We start from the raw sequence: 15903 nt of genomic DNA, 5'->3' as shown, positions 1-15903 counted from the left end.
GTAATTGGCTGGGTTGGATTTGTCCTGTTTCTTGTATACAGGATACACCTGGGCAACTTTCCACATTACCAAGTAGATGCCCGTGTTGTTGCTGCACTGGAACAGCTTGACTAGGGGTGCAGCAAGTTCTGGAGCACAAGTCTTCAGTACTATTGCTGGGATATTGTCAGGGCCCATAGCTTTTGCAGTGTCCAGTGCTTTCAGCTGATTCTTGATATCACGTGGAGTGAATTGTATTGGCTGAAGACTGACATCTGTGATGCTGGGGACCTAGAAGTAAAGAAGACACTTGGGGCTGGATTCTCCGCCACACCGCGCCACATATCTATTTCACCCTGCCGGCGGGATGCTCCGTTATGCCGGCTGGTCAATGGGGTTTCCCATTGTGGGGCAGCCCCATGACGTCGGGCAACTCCCGGGCTGCCAGCAAGACGGAGCATCCCACCGGCGGAGAATCCAACCACAGATCTGAGCAGCAGATGGGCTGAGGTAGGGTAGGGTAGTGATGTTTCAGGTGAAAGTAAGAAGTCAACACCAAGAAAGCAATTGGAGACTATGTTGCAGTCAGGAAGATGAGAGGAGGAGCCTAATGCATAACTGGGCTGATGCCTTGTTCCTGTGCAGTGAATGTAAATGCCTTTAGTGTTTTGTGGTAATCAATGTTTAAATCTTACAGCTGAATATCTACATTTATACATCTTTTCATGGAAAAATAAAAAAAACAACCATTAACTACCTGAAAGAGCTTCCAACAGAAACTAAAACATCCAAACTCTGATGTTAAGATTAAAAATTCACTGTGACCATACATGCTCCATAAATCCATAAATTTTCCCAAGCATGAACTTTGAGAAATACATGACAAAATTCTATTTTTTTTAGGAAATAATATTCTCTATTTTACACATATTTTTTTAATATGGTTGCAAATCTCGTTAGATTTGAGTATCTGCCTCATTAATTTTAATGCAGAAATTATGAATGTATTCTACAACCATAAAACAAAAAAATATATATATTTGTGCCAATCCATGGGATTCGAATGATTAATAGTAGTAGTCAAATAGTTAATGCTCCTCCTGGAACTTTCATGCATTGAATGGTATATATGTTCACCTGTATTTGACATGTATAAATTCACCCTTGCATAATTCACCACAAATAATCTGTTTGGACATACATAAATGCACGATCCGCAAAAAAACTTCTTTCATTTGTTTCTAGAATGTCACATTCATTATTCATTATCCCAGATAAACTCTAATGGCACATTCTTCATTCTTTCGTGGAAAATTCTGTCAAACATTTCAGATTGGGCCATGGTGAAGTGATTTTTCCAGTCTCCAATGATACCTGAAAAGCACAAATGAAAGTCCATGAACATAATCATTTCATAAGCAAATGAAAAAGAAGGGCGGGGAAGATTAGGGGCTGGTTTAGCTCACTGGGCTAAATCGTTGGCCTTTAAAGCAGACCAAGCAGGCCAGCAGCACAGTTCGATTCCTGTACCAGCCTCCCCCGGACAGGCACCGGAATGTGGCGACTAGGGGCTTTTCACAGTAACTTCATTGAAGCCTACTCGTGACAATAAGCAATTTTCATTTCATTTCAAGACGGGTGCGTTGGGATGTGGAAATGGGACAGCATCCTGGTCTTCCTGGATTTGGAGACTATTTACAATTTTTTTTTAAAAACAAAGCTTGCTTTTTGTGGGTGGCACATTCTTCGGCTGTAGTGGTCACTGAAGAAACCTGAGGTGAGCAGCTCTATTTCCTACTCTGCTCATCATATTTCAATTACAATAAAGGTGATGACATTTCGTTTACTCATGACATTTGTTTTAGACGGTTGGTAAGGACAATTGAAGAAATGGCCCTGCCCAACATTTTCCAAGAATCCTTTGGTCTTTGTTTTGCCAATTTTACGCTAGTAAAGCAGGTGCAATGAAATACAATTCCTACCCCTTGACTTCCTTGAGGATGTTGTAACCTGAGTGGCCTGTGACATGGTTGTATCTAGGCTTTCAAACGGTATTTGAAAACGTTCCCTACAAAAGACTATTAAGCTCAAAACTGGTGATTCCCGTCTTCCACTTCAAGCAGCTGACATCCCAAGCGTCAAGACTACATGCTGAGAGATGTATTAAGCTTAGGTCAGGCCCGGAAAATGTTCAATGGGGAAAGGCCACAAGGGGAAAGGGCTTTGACAAAGGGTCATCTGGACTTGAAACGTTAGATCTTTTCTCTCCCTACAGATGCTGCTAGACCTGCTGAGATTTTCCAGCATTTTCTCTTTGGTTTCATATTCCAGCATCCACAGTAATTTTCTTTTATTAAGGCCTCAATCCATGGCTAACAAGAGAAGGGTTCTACTGGATCAAAGGAAGAGACGTAAAGTTACTAAAAGAAAAAGTGTTAAGTCTGAGGATTGATAAAATTCAGCCGAGAAAGGAATTGATAAAGAAAGAGATAATAGAGCATGAATTAAGCAAGCTGGGAACATAAAAACAGACTGTAATAACTTCCATAGGTTTGTAAAAAAAAGTAAAAGATTAGTATAGACAAATGTGGGACCATTACAGACATATAGTAAGAATTTACAACAATTAAAAGGAAGTGACAGAGAAATTAAACAAATACCTTGTGCTTGTCTTCACGGAAGAAGATACAAAACACTCCCAGAAATATTGGGGAGCCAAGAGACGAATGAAAGTGAGGATCTGTAAGCAGTTAGTATCAGTAAAAAGGTTACTACTGGAGAAATTAACAGGACTGAAAGTTGATGAATCCCCTGGATCTGATGATCTATATCCCGAAGTGTTGAAAGAGGTGGCTGTAGAAATAAAGGGCACTGATGTATCTTTCAAAATTCAATAGACCCTGGAATGATGCCTGCAGATTGCAGTAGTAAACACAACCCTAATATTTAAGGAGGGAGAGAGAAAACAGGGAACTACAGACCTGCTACCCTGACATCAGTAGCAGGGAAAATGCTAGAATGTATACCAATGATGTGATCACTTGCCATTTAGAGAATAATGGCGAGTTTGGATAGAATCAACATTGATTTGTGAAAGAGAAGTCACAGAGATTTTTGAGGATGCTACTAACAGAATAGATATGAGACAAACATTGGAAGTGGAGTATTTGGATTTTCAGAATGTTTCAATAAGTTTTCACACAGATTAGTAAGCAAATTAGAGTTTTTTTTTTTTAAATTTAGATTACCCAATTATTTTTTCCAATTAAGGGACAATTTAGCGTGGCCAATCCACCTACCCTGCACATCTTTGGGTTGTGGGGGTGAAACCCACGCAGACACGGGGAGAATGTGCAAACTCCACACGGACAGTGACCCAGAGCCGGGATTGAACCTGGGACCTCAGCGCCGTGAGGCGGTTGTGCTAACCACTAGGCCACCGTGCTGCCAGCAAAATTAGAGTTAATGGGATTGGGGGAAATACACTGTAATGGATTGAAAATTGGTTAATGGACAGAAAGCAGAGAATAGGGATAAAATAATTACTCACAGGTTGGCAGGCTGTGACCAGTGGGGTACCACAAGGATCAGTGCTTGGGCTGAAGCTATTCAGAATCTATAGCAATGATTAGGTCTCCAAATGTAATTTTTCCAACTTTGCTGATGATACAAAACTATGGGAATGTGAGCTGTGAGGAGGTGCAAAGAGTTTCAAGGAGATTTAGTCAGACTAAATGAGTGAGCAAGGACATGGCAGATGGAATATTGAACATGGCAAATGGAATCTTTGGTAGCGGTATGATAGTCTGCTTTAATGGTGCCGAGGTGGATAGATGGTTGATAGCTTCAAATTCCTAGGTGTGCACATCATAGAATAGAATTATCATAGAATTTACAGTGCAGATGGATGCCATTCGGCCCATCGAGTCTGCACTGGCCCTTGGAAAAAGCACCCCACGCAAGCCCACCCCCCACCCAAGCCCACACCTCTACCCAATCCCCGTAACCCAGTGACCCCACCTTTTTTGGATACTAAGGGCAATTTATCATGGCCAATCCACCTAACCTGCATGTCTTTGGACTGTGGGAATAAATCGGAGCACCTGGAGGAAAACCACGCAGACATGGGGAGAACGTGCAAACTCCACACAGACAGTGACCCAAGCCGGGAATCGAACCCGAGACCCTGGAGCTGTGAAGCAACTGTGCTACTCACTGTGCTACCGTGCTAACCAACAATCTGTCCTGGTCCACCCACGTCGACACTACGACCAAGAAAGCACAACAGCGCCTATCCTTCCACAGGAAACTAAGGAAATTCGACATGCCCACATTGACTCTTACCAATTTTTACAGATGCACCATAGAAAGCATCCTATCTGGCTGCATCACAGCCTGGTATGGCAACTGCTCGACTCAAACCGCAAGAAACTACAGAGTCGTGAACACCACCCAACCCATCACACGAACCCGCCTCCCATCCATTGACTCTGTCTACACCTCCCGCTGCCTTGGGAAAGCGGGCAGCAGAATCAAAGACCCCTCCCACCTGGGTTATCCTCTCTTCTAACTTCTTCCATTGGGCAGAAGATACAAAAGTCTGAGAACACACACTACCAGATTCAAAAACAGTTTCTTCCCTGCTGTTTCCAGACCCTTAAATGACTCTCTTATGGACTGAACTGATCTCGCCACACATCCTCTCTACTGAATAGTACTACACTCGATGTCTGTGTCTAAATATTTACATTGTGTATTTCTGTATGTCATGTTTTTTCATGTATGGAACGATCTGCCTGGACTGTACACAGAACAGTACTTTTCACTGTACCTCGGTACATGTTATAATAAATCAAATTCAATTCAAATATAACATGAAGGGCAAGATTTAATGGAAAAGTTTCTAAGTGTTATTTTGGGCACCTTTAGCTGGGTGTTTCTCGACTGCCACGTTGGCATGATTGTGGCCTGTCTTTAACGGTACTTAGTGCCAGAAATGAACCCCTACGAGCTTCTAGCCATCACTAAATGTCTCGGCGTCTGATTCGCCACATTCGCCTCCCAGAGTCTCGCCGCTAACAAGGAGTAGTTGCTTTTAACTGCACCCTCACCACTTACTTCCAGTCAAGACATAAGAATGGCAGTGCGCAGACCTGCTCCTTGCTTTCGGTATGTTGACCTGGTGAGTCTTCTCAATGCCATTGATGCGAGACAGGACACCCTGTTCCCCTGAGGGGGTCGGAGAACCAGCAGCAGGGTCGTCAATATATACTGGGAGGCAGCGGCTGTCAGTGTGGGCTGCATAACCAGGTGGACCGCCGTCCAATGTCAGAAGAAGACCAACAACCTGCAAAGGTAAATTACCAGCTTTCTCCTGGCATCAGTTCAGTCTGTGACCCCTCAAATTCACTCTCCCCCCCAAAAGACCGGCATAATCTTGTGCTTGCGTGGAAAGGCCGACGTGATTCCACGCAAGCGCGGAAAGGCCGGCGTGATTCCACGCATGCGCAGACTGCCCGGCGTATTTTGGCGCATACGTGGAGGGTTCTCTTCTCCTCGCCGGCCAGGGTGGAGCCCTAGGGGCCAGCGCGGAAGAAAGAAGTGCCCCCACGGAACAAGCCCGCCCACAGATCAGTGGGCCCCGATCGTGGACCAGGCCACCGTGGCCCCCCACCCCCTGGGGTCGGATCTTCCCTGGGATCGGATCCCCCCCCCCCCCCCCCCCTCTCCCCCCGAGGACTGCCCAAGCATACTCACCTGCCAGGTCCTGCTGGTGCTTGAGTTGAGTGATTCACGCCGGCGGGACTGGCCAAAAATGGACGGCCGCTTGTCCCATCGGGGCTCGGAGAATTGCCGGGGGGGGGGGGAGCGCTGCCAATGGCCCCCAACCAGCGTGACAGGAATCCCACCCCCGCCCGAAAAATGGCGCCGGAGAATACGGCAGCCGGCGTCGGGGCGGGAAAACCGGTGCCAAGCACTCCGGCATCAACAGAGCGGGGTCGGAGAATCCCGCCCAAGATGTCTATTGCCTCACATAATCTCCATCTGATGGTGCCAGGGCATCAGGGCCCCTCATACTGAGACCATATCGGGGAGAGCTCCGAGGTAATCCCCCTCGAGGCATCACATCTATCACTCCCACTTTCCACCAGCGCAGAGACACACACTGTGGTGGACAACATTAGTGGACAGGCTTCTGGGCACCATCTTGTCAGCACCACAAAGTTGCTGAGGCAGGAACATCCAAGGGCGACAGCGGTCAGAAGTCTGCTGGGTCCCAGTCAGACACCGAGCCTCTGAAAAACGTTCTCCCAGAGCTGTTGCAGATGATAGGACACAGTCATGACATTCAGGAGGAGATGTCAGCAACACTCCATAGAGTGCATAGCCTATTATCATAGATTATCATAGAATGTACAGTGCAGAAGAAGGCCATTCGGCCCATTGAGTCTGCACCGGCTCTTGGAAAGAACACCCTACCCAAGGTCAACACCTCCACCCTATCCCGATAACCCAGTAACCCCACCCAACACTAAGGGCAATTTTGGACACTAAGGGCAATTTATCATGGCCAATTCACCTAACCTCCACATCTTTGGACTGTGGGAGGAAACAGGAGCACCCGGAGGAAACCCACGCACACACGAGGAGGATGTGCAGACTCTGCACAGACAGTGACCCAAACCGGAATCGAACCTGGGACCCTGGAGCTGTGAAGCAATTGTGCTATCCACAATGCTACCGTGCTGCCTGGAGGTGTCCCAAAGGCTATGGACACAAAGGATGATGCTGGCAATATTTGCACCGAGGCTAACTCTGCTCAGGTGGCGATTGCAGTGGAAAACCTGGAGAATTGAGTGGTGGTGTCCAACACCACCCTGTTATACATGCCCCAGCAGAAACATATCTGGTGATGACAGATAAAATGCAGCCCCTTATGTAGAGGAGTCAGAGTTTAAAGGACTTTAAAATTGTACTTGGGATTGTTTGAGGATTAATTTATTTTAAGATTCCTGGTCTCTGATTCCTGATTGCAATGAACCCCATAAAAGGCAAATTGAAATTTCCAAGAGCAACAGTAACCCTTTGTCAGAGGATTCCTCTGTAATGCCAGCAGTGAGCTCCTGGAAGGAATTTTGGCATTGCATCACAGAAGTTTACGGCTTGGAAAACGGCCATTGTCCTCCAGCCTAATCACAAGTCCCAACTCTATGCCCGTAGACTTGAATTACATCCAAGCACTTTATAAATGCTATGTGGGTTCCTGCCTCCATCACCCTTTCAGGCAGTGAGTTCCAGATTCCAGATACTCTCTGGGTGTAAATAAATTCCCCTCTAAACCTCCCAACTTTTACTCTAAATCTATGTCTCCCGGTTACAGACTCCGCAAAGATAGGAGATCGTGCTTTCCTATCCACTTTATCTAGGTGCCGAAAATGTTATACATCTCATTTATGTCTACCCTCAGCCTCCTCTGTTCCAAAGAAAACAACCTTATCTATTTGCCCAGGCATCTTCAGAGATCTGAGGACATACATTCCAAGGTCACTTTACATACCTCAGCATCCCACCTATTATTTTGAATTCCCACACCTTGCTCATTACCAGGTAAAATGAGAATTTATTTATTCACATAATATTGAGGGTTTATAAAAGAAACTTATAGCAGGAAATGAGAAAAATTGATTTTAATCTCCTGCAAAGACTCCTAAAGCTAAATTAAGAAAAGCTCCAGCATAGCTATCTTAGTTTTTTATTTGACATGATTCATCTTTGATCAGCTGCATTCCTGCTCACGAATACTCAACACAGTACTTAATCTTTTCCATCTAATCTTATCCTCATAAGTCACAGCAGCACTACTTATCCAGATCCTCATGCAGTTCAATTTCATGTTACCTGATATAACACTTGGGGCATAGGGCAACTCCATGGGTAGTGCTCCTGTTGCTGAGCCATAAGCTCTGGGTTCAATTTCTTACAGGGCTTGTTAGTCACAGAAAAAGAGTGTTCATCACATGGCCAAACAGGTTGATAAGAAGCCTGCAAATCCTTCCACTCATGGAAGGTAGTGGGAGAGATTACTAGTCGGTCAACTTTGATGCTAAGTTTCACCCCTCATGTAATAACCACAGGTCTCTCTTTTAAAACAGAGCAGTATCTACAGTCCCTGGCAATTTATGGGCAAACGGGTGCAACGCTAAATGTCTGACCAGAAACTCTGCTCCATGCGATAGCTGTTATAAATTACTACTCCAACCACAAAGCTTTGTGCAACAGGAATGCTTATCAGGGGCTTGCTTACTGAGATCAGCGTGCTCCACATGATTTTTGTTCTAATATACTGATCCCGAAGCTTAAATTCGTAAAGATTGTTAAGTGTAACACCAGAAGCACGATTTCACAGCGACTTTCGGAAATTAGTGCCGTACAGCCTCGACTAGATTACTGTGTCTAATTCTAGGTATTACGCCTTGGAAAGGATGTGAAGACATTGGAAAGAGTGCAGAAAAGACTTAAGGGAATGGTTCTGGGAATGAGAGACTTCAGATACATGAACAGATTATCAAAGCTACCGTTATTTTCCTGAGAAAAGTTTCAAATTTATGAGGAGTCCGGACAGAAAGATAGGGAGAAACTGTTCCCATAGATGGAAGAGTTGAGAATGAGAGGACACAGATTTAAGGTGATTGGCAAAAGAACTGGAGGCACCAGCGAGCGATTTGAATCTTGAATGCACTGTCTGACACTATGGTAGAAGCAAATTTAATCATGGATTTAAAATGGATTGGATAAAAAGAAAATATTTACATGGCTATGTGGGAAAAGGGGGGGGGGGGCAGTAGGTCTAGCTGAGTAGCTCACAGAGAGTTGACATGGGCCAGACGGGCCAAATGGCGTCGCTGGCTGGGCCAGCATTTATTGCCCATCCTTAAGGGTGTTAAAGAGTCAACCCCATTGTTATGAGTATCGGACACATAGGTAAGTCTGACCTGGTAAGGACAAGATTTCCCTTCCTCAAGGACATTAGTGAACCAGATGGGTTTATAACAATCAACATTAAACTTTTAATTCCAGATTTTTATTAAATTCAAATTTCACCACCTGTCATGGTGAGATTTGAACCCAAATCCCCAAGAACTTTACCTGGGTCTCTAGTCCAGCGGCAATACCACTGCCACTGCCTCCCCATAAGACAACCATTCTATAATTTTACTCATTTTCAAAAAAGAAATTGTACTACTTTACCTTTCCGAAGAAATGTTCCTTCTTCAGATTTTTTAGGAATTCCTTCATAGTTGGCCATTGGATTCTTTTTCATAATATCGAACCTGCAGTGTTCCACCACACTGTCCAGCTTTTCATCACTCAACTGTTTTCCAACAAAGTTACACATTTTTTGTATCGAAGCTCCAAGATCCTGTTGGACATCAGTGTGGTAAACAGTTACTCATCCTTAAGATTGGAAAAAGCTTCTTTGACACTTGAAAATGAAATACCTCCCATATTAGTTACTGTTTACTGAATCATTCTATAATTCATAACGCTAATAATTGGGTAGGGGATGAGATCGTTGATATATGCTCTAATTTAGAAAAGCTTAACTGCAGGGTCTGTACTCCTGGCACGGAGCTGCAACGGGCAGGATGACATACCTGATGTCCCTCAATCTTGTCTTAGTTCATTAATTTCCAATACCTGCTTGCAACCAGCATGTCTTTGTGTTGGAAGCATGAATTCATGAAACTGCCTGTACAGAAACCAGAGCAATTCTTCTTTCACCTTGTTCTTACAGGACAGACGTGACTGAAGTTCAGAAGTTACTTTATTGACTAAAATATTCCGGGTCTTTTTGAGGTACTGAAAGTTGCTATATAAATGCAAGTCTTTTATTTAGGAACAAAATTGTAATAAAATCATTTGTTCATTCCCCTCTTTCAAGATTTTAGTCTTGGAAACTATGTCTAAAGTAACTCAAATGATTATGTTAATACACTGCGGCTATTACTTGTCAAAAGATTCAGTTACAGAAAGTGCCATGCTATTCCACATAGTTCAGACACTGCAAACAGGCAATTACAATAAGTTGATTTATCAACAATCTTTTAAGTTCTGATCATCACCTTACTATTGCATGGCATACTATTGATGTAATCTGGCATCAATGTTGGATCTCATGGAATTTTATCTATGTGTGATTGCTCTTGATTGCATTCTGCCACTTCCAATGCCAGTGTATCTTGAGGCTTGGTGCTCACGGCTTGATGCAATGCATCACATGCAGTCTCACCAATCCCCTTGAAGTAGGAGTCAGTATTTCACTGGACTTTTTGAACAGATTTGTACATATACATGAGTTTTTGGTGATTTGTGTACATGGACATCTTGCTCCTTTTGTTCCTCGTCTGTCACCTTTGAGAAAATATTCGGATTTATCTCTCCAGTGTGAAGTGGTTGACCTCACACTTACACATATTGAACTCCCATTTTCCATAAGTTTTCTCATTCAGTCCGAGCTTGGGTATCCAACTTTATTCCACTAACCAAGCCATTCATACATATGCTGAATAGTTCAGAATACAGAATACTGGGAACGCAATTCATCATATCCCACTTGGGCATTCCTTTTACTTCTACATCCCAACCAATTACCAACTATGTCAAAAGGTTACCTCCAATTTTATGTGGTTTTATTATTGCGAACCTCGTGTGTGGAACCTTATTACATGTCTCCAGAAAGTCTTTAGAGCCAGTATCAATTGACTCCCTCATCTACCATGCTAGTCATCCTCTCAAAACATAACTATATTAACTGTTTGATTGCTCCATATAATGGCCATATGTAACACGTTTTACTTCAAATCAAAACGTGGCTATTAAAATTTCTTGTACTGAGTTTTGCATAAGCAAATAGGCTACGTGAGCAATTCCTCATCCATTCACAAATGTCTAAAAAAGATAGATGAGAGTACTTTCCAAATGGCGACAAGCTCAAAACAGTGCAGTCCATGGAGATTTGGGGTTCGAAATCACAAATGGGCACAGAAAAAAAATCAAATTGACTAACACAACGCTAGTCTTTATATTGAGGGGATTGGGAAAAAATGGGGTAGATATAATGCTGCAGCCATACAGAGCCCTAGTTTAGACTGCACCTGGAGTAGTGTTCCAGCCACAAATTGGGAAATTTTACATTGGCCTTGCAGGGAGTTCATTGTAGATTTACTGGAATGAAACCTGGCTTAAATCACAGGAAGAGAATACCCAAACAGAATTGTATTCCCTGGAATTTAGAAGACTATGGGATGATTTGATCAAAGTTTTCAAGGTATTAAGGGGAAGTGATAGGATCAACACAGGGAACTCTAAGGCTAGGGAACATAGTCAGTATTTAGAGCTATTTATTACTACCATTACGATATAGCACCTTTTATAAAAAAATATTTTTATTCTCTTCCTTTTTCGCATTTTCTTCCAAATTTACACCCACCAACAATAAACAATAATCAGTAACGAATATGTCAATCCCCTTATCAATAACAACGATCCCATCCTCCCACCAAACCCCAAATATTAGCCTGCATGTTCACATAAACAAATGACAAAAAGGAATCCGGAATCACCCATAATCAGCATTACCACACACAGTCCCCCTCCCCCAACCACCCCCCAACTAATGTTCGATGTTATCCAGTTCTTCAAAGTGCATAATAAATAATGCCCATGAATTGTAGAACCCCTCCATCCTTCCCCTCAGTTCAAACTTAACCTTCTCAAGAGTCAAGAATTCCACCATGTCCCTCCGCCACGCCAGGGCACAGGGTGGAGAGGTTACTCTCCATCCCATCAGGATCCGCCTTCGGACAATCAACGAGGCGAAGGCTACATCTACCTCTGCACCCGTTTCCAATCCCGGCTGGTCCGCCACCCCGAATATGGCCTCCCGAGGCCCGGGTCCAGTTTCACGTACACCACTTTAGAGAATACCCTAAAAACCTCCTTCCAGTAATCCTCCAGCTTTGGACAGGACCAAAACATAATAACGTGATTTGCGCCCCCCCCCCCCCCCCCCCACAACGTTCACACACATCTTCTACCCCTTCAAAGAGCCATCTCATCCTCACCCTTGTGAGGTGTACTGTATACCACCTTCTGCTGTATCAGCCCCAACCTCTCGCACGAGGCGGAGGCATTCACTCTCCAGAGCCCTCCTCCATATCTTCTCCCAACTCTTCCTCCCATTTTGCTTTTATCCCTTTCAGTGGTGCCTTCTCCTCTTCCAAAATAGCTCCATAAACTGCCAACACTATCCCCTTCTCCAGTCCCCCTGTCGTCAGCACCTCCTCCAGCAATATGGAGGCCAGCTCCAGCGGGAAGTTCTGTATCTCCTTTCTGGAAAAATCTCGAACCTTCATGTATCTAAACATTTCCCCCTGCTCCAGCCCATACTTCGCTTCCAGCTCCCTCAATCCTGCAAACCGACCCCCAAGAAACAAATCTTTTAGTGTCTTAATCCCCTTCTATTCCCAGTTCCGAAAATTTCCATCCCACTTCCCTGGCTCAAATCTGTGGTTCCCCTGAATCGGCATTTCCCTTGACCCTGCCCCCAACCCGAAGTGTTGGCGAAACTGCCTCCAAACTCTCAATGAAACTATTATTACCGGACTCCCTGAGTATTTCCCCGGAGCCATCGGGAGCGGCGCTGTTGCTGGTGCCTTCAATCCCGACCCCCTGCACAAACTCTCCTCCATTCTGACCCACTGGGAATCAACCCCTCTGACCCAGCCCCGCACCTTCTCCACATTCGCCGCCCAGTAGTAGTACATCAGGTTCGGGAGACCCAAATCCCCTGCCTGCCTTCTTCTCTGTAGCATCACCTTCCTGACTCTGGCCACCTTCCCTCCCCATATCAACGAGGTAATCATTCCTTCAATCTCCTGAAAAATGACTTTTGGCAGGAAAATCGGCAGGCATTGAAAAATAATCAGAAATCACAGCAACACGCTCATTTTAACCGCCTGTACCCGACCCGCCAGTGACAGAGGGAGACCATCCCACCTTGCCAGATCAGCTTTCACTCTCCCCACCAATCAGCTTTCACTCTCCCCATCAAACTATATAGCACCTTTAATGTATGAAAATATCCCAAGGTTTTGCATTATAAAACAAAACTTGAGCCACGTAAGGCAATCTAAGGGCAGTTGGACAAAAGCTAGGTCAAAGCAGTTGGCTTTAAGGAATGTTTTAAAGGAGGAAAGAGAGAAAGAGAGATGGAGGGATTTAGGGAGGCAATTCTGGAGCTAGGGGCCAGGTTGCTAAAAGCGTATCCACTAATGGCGAAGCAATTACCAAAAAATAATCAACAGATCAGTTAGGTAGATTGGCCATGCTAAATTGCCCTTAGTGTCCAAACTTGCCCTTAGTGTTGGGTGGGGTTTCTGGGTTATAGCGTTATTGGGATAGGGTGGAGGTGTGGGCTTGGGTAGGGTGCTCTTTCTAAAAGCTGGTGCAGACTCGATGGGCCAAATGGCCTCCTTCTGCACTGTAACTTCTATGATGATATGACAGATCAGAATTAGAAGAAATCAGATTTCTTGGAGGGTTGTAAGAGTAGAGGAATTTACATAAATAGGGTGGAGGAGGACATGGGGAGGATTTGAAAGCAACAAAGAGATTTTTTTGAAATAAAGTTGGAAACATTTTAAAGTGCAAAGGCTGATGGAAGTTTGGAACACTTCTGTTACTTGGGAGTTGGCGCGGGGTCAACTGTTTATTTTAAATCTGAGATTGATGCAGTTTTGTAATCAAATGTATGGGATATTGTGCAAAATGAATATGTGGAGTTAGTTTGCAGATCAGCCATTATCTTGCTGAACAGCAGAAGAAGGGGCTTTGTGGCCTACTCCTGGTCCTCTACATGTACAAAAATACAATATTTGTGTAATATCATTACTTTCTTCATCTCCTCATAGGTCATGAATAAAAAGTTGAATTCATCCTTATGAGCATACCACTCCCTGATGTGGTCAAACCAGCAACTGAACTCCACTGTTGAAAGAAAAACAAATACTGATGGTTATATTTTGTTTCAGCTGACTGAAATTTTAAGGAGAATTGAACAAATACATTTATAGCATTTTGAGCAATTTAAGGTGATCAAATTTTATTCGTAAACTAGAATACAAGTTCTCACTTTGTTTTATAGAAAGTATATCATGTGATAATCTGCACTATTGCACCTTTTAAAATTCATACTGAGTATGAACACTGGTGTGGCTTTGCATTATTGGATACAACACAAAACATTCTGAAATAGTTCAGTTCAGAAACGATACTTTTTTGGAATAGAACTCAAAAGATTGGCCTTCCAATCCTGCAACTTTCATTGAAAGTATTAACATGCTCATGCACAAGAAAAAGGCACTTTAAAATTCTACCCATCTTCATTTATTTCTTACAGCATAACTACGAATTGCATCCGCAAAATCCTTTTAGTAATGGGCAATGGAAAGAGTCCACACCGTGTTGTAGAGAACACAAAACCTATTTTATTTGACATGTTAACAATTGCAGTTCCAGTAGTTCCCTACTGGGTCTTCTCTAGTCAGTGCCTGACAGGCCTACTCTATTTATACAAAGGAACATGACCTGTTTCCCCACCCCTTTATCAGGGGAGCTCGTATTCTGCAAACTACACGGGGAAAAGGATCATCCCTACCGCGTGAGATCTGTGTGGGTTAAAACAATCCTATATTTCGAAGATGCACATTGAACCTTTCATTCCAACAATGACAAATTTATTTTTTATAGTATACAACCGGTGCATTTGGGAGAAGTATGAAAACTCCTTCGCCCTCAGCCTCCCAAACCTCTATGGGCCTGCCCCCTCCATGTGCCCTATAAACCCCTTGGCGCCCGAGCCACTGCTGACACCTCCTATGACTTCGAACTCGACCGATCCAGATCCGGGTACAGGACCATATTGAAGTCATCCCCCATAATTAACCGATGCTTGTCCTTGTCCAGAATCTTCCCCAACACCCGCCTCATAAAACCAATATTGTCCCAATTCGGAGAATAAACGTTTACCAGGACCACCAGTATCCCCTCCAGCTTCCCACATATCTGTCCACCAAGTTGGCAACAATGCTCCTCACCTCAAATGCCACCCTCTTGTAAATCACACCGCCACCCCCCTCATCTTCATATCCAGCCCTGAGTGGAATACCTGCCCCACCCATCCCTTCCTCAGCCTCGTCTGATCCCCCATAAAAACACTAAATCCGCCTTCAGACTCCTCAAATGCATGAACACATGCGACCATTTAACCTACCCTTTAGCCCTCTCACATGCCATCCTGGTCAGCGGGCTCCCTGAATCCCTCCCCTGCTGATCAACCCAACACCTTTTGGACCAAACCACGGCCCGTGTCACACCCCCCTCCAGGCCCTCCCTCGGACGTCCACTCCCATCTCTCCCTTCCCAATTGCACCACACCAACCACACCAATGTCAACAACCCTTCCCCCTCCCCTCTCCACCCCCAAACAAAGACCCAATCCCATTCGCCACCCCCCCACATCTTCCACCTGCTGACCCCCCCCCCACCACTCCCATCAACAAGCCCACCCAGCTAGCATGGTGGCTCCTGCCCAAGGCCCCTGAATTTACCTCACCCCTCTAACCTACCCCTCCCCCATCCTTCCCAATCGGCAGCAAAGATAAGGAAAAAGCACACTCACCATCGCAACTCCCCAACCCGTCAAAACCCAGCCCAAACTACCCACCCATACACTTTACAATGAACACAAAGCTCCTCTCCAAAGTTCAGTGTCCTCACACTCCTCCCAGTACATGGGCCCTCAAAGTCCATCGCCTCCTCCTGCGAATCAAAGTAAAACTCCTGTTTCCATTGTGTCCCCCA

At 44.5% G+C, this 15903-nt stretch overlaps 1 protein-coding gene across 2 annotated transcripts in view; it reads right to left on the bottom strand.

The window, feature by feature from the left end:
* Nucleotides 1–217: 217 nt before the first annotated feature.
* The window catches only part of LOC119967290 (amine sulfotransferase-like), a 67518-nt gene continuing 51832 nt past the window's right edge, over nt 218–15903 (bottom strand). For both annotated transcript variants that reach the window (XM_038799622.1, XM_038799623.1), the window contains exons 6-8: nt 13934–14028; nt 9229–9400; nt 218–1353 (exon numbers count right to left, since the gene is read on the bottom strand). In XM_038799622.1, the coding sequence (XP_038655550.1) occupies nt 1238–1353; nt 9229–9400; nt 13934–14028 (383 nt within the window). In that variant the 3' untranslated portion in view covers nt 218–1237. The remainder of the gene's footprint in view (nt 1354–9228; nt 9401–13933; nt 14029–15903) is intronic.

The sequence above is a fragment of the Scyliorhinus canicula genome, chromosome 6 (genome assembly GCF_902713615.1).
Source record: "Scyliorhinus canicula chromosome 6, sScyCan1.1, whole genome shotgun sequence".
NCBI lineage: Eukaryota > Metazoa > Chordata > Chondrichthyes > Carcharhiniformes > Scyliorhinidae > Scyliorhinus > Scyliorhinus canicula.
Note: the sequence above shows the minus strand (reverse complement) of the source record. Positions and strands in the feature narration are given on the sequence as shown.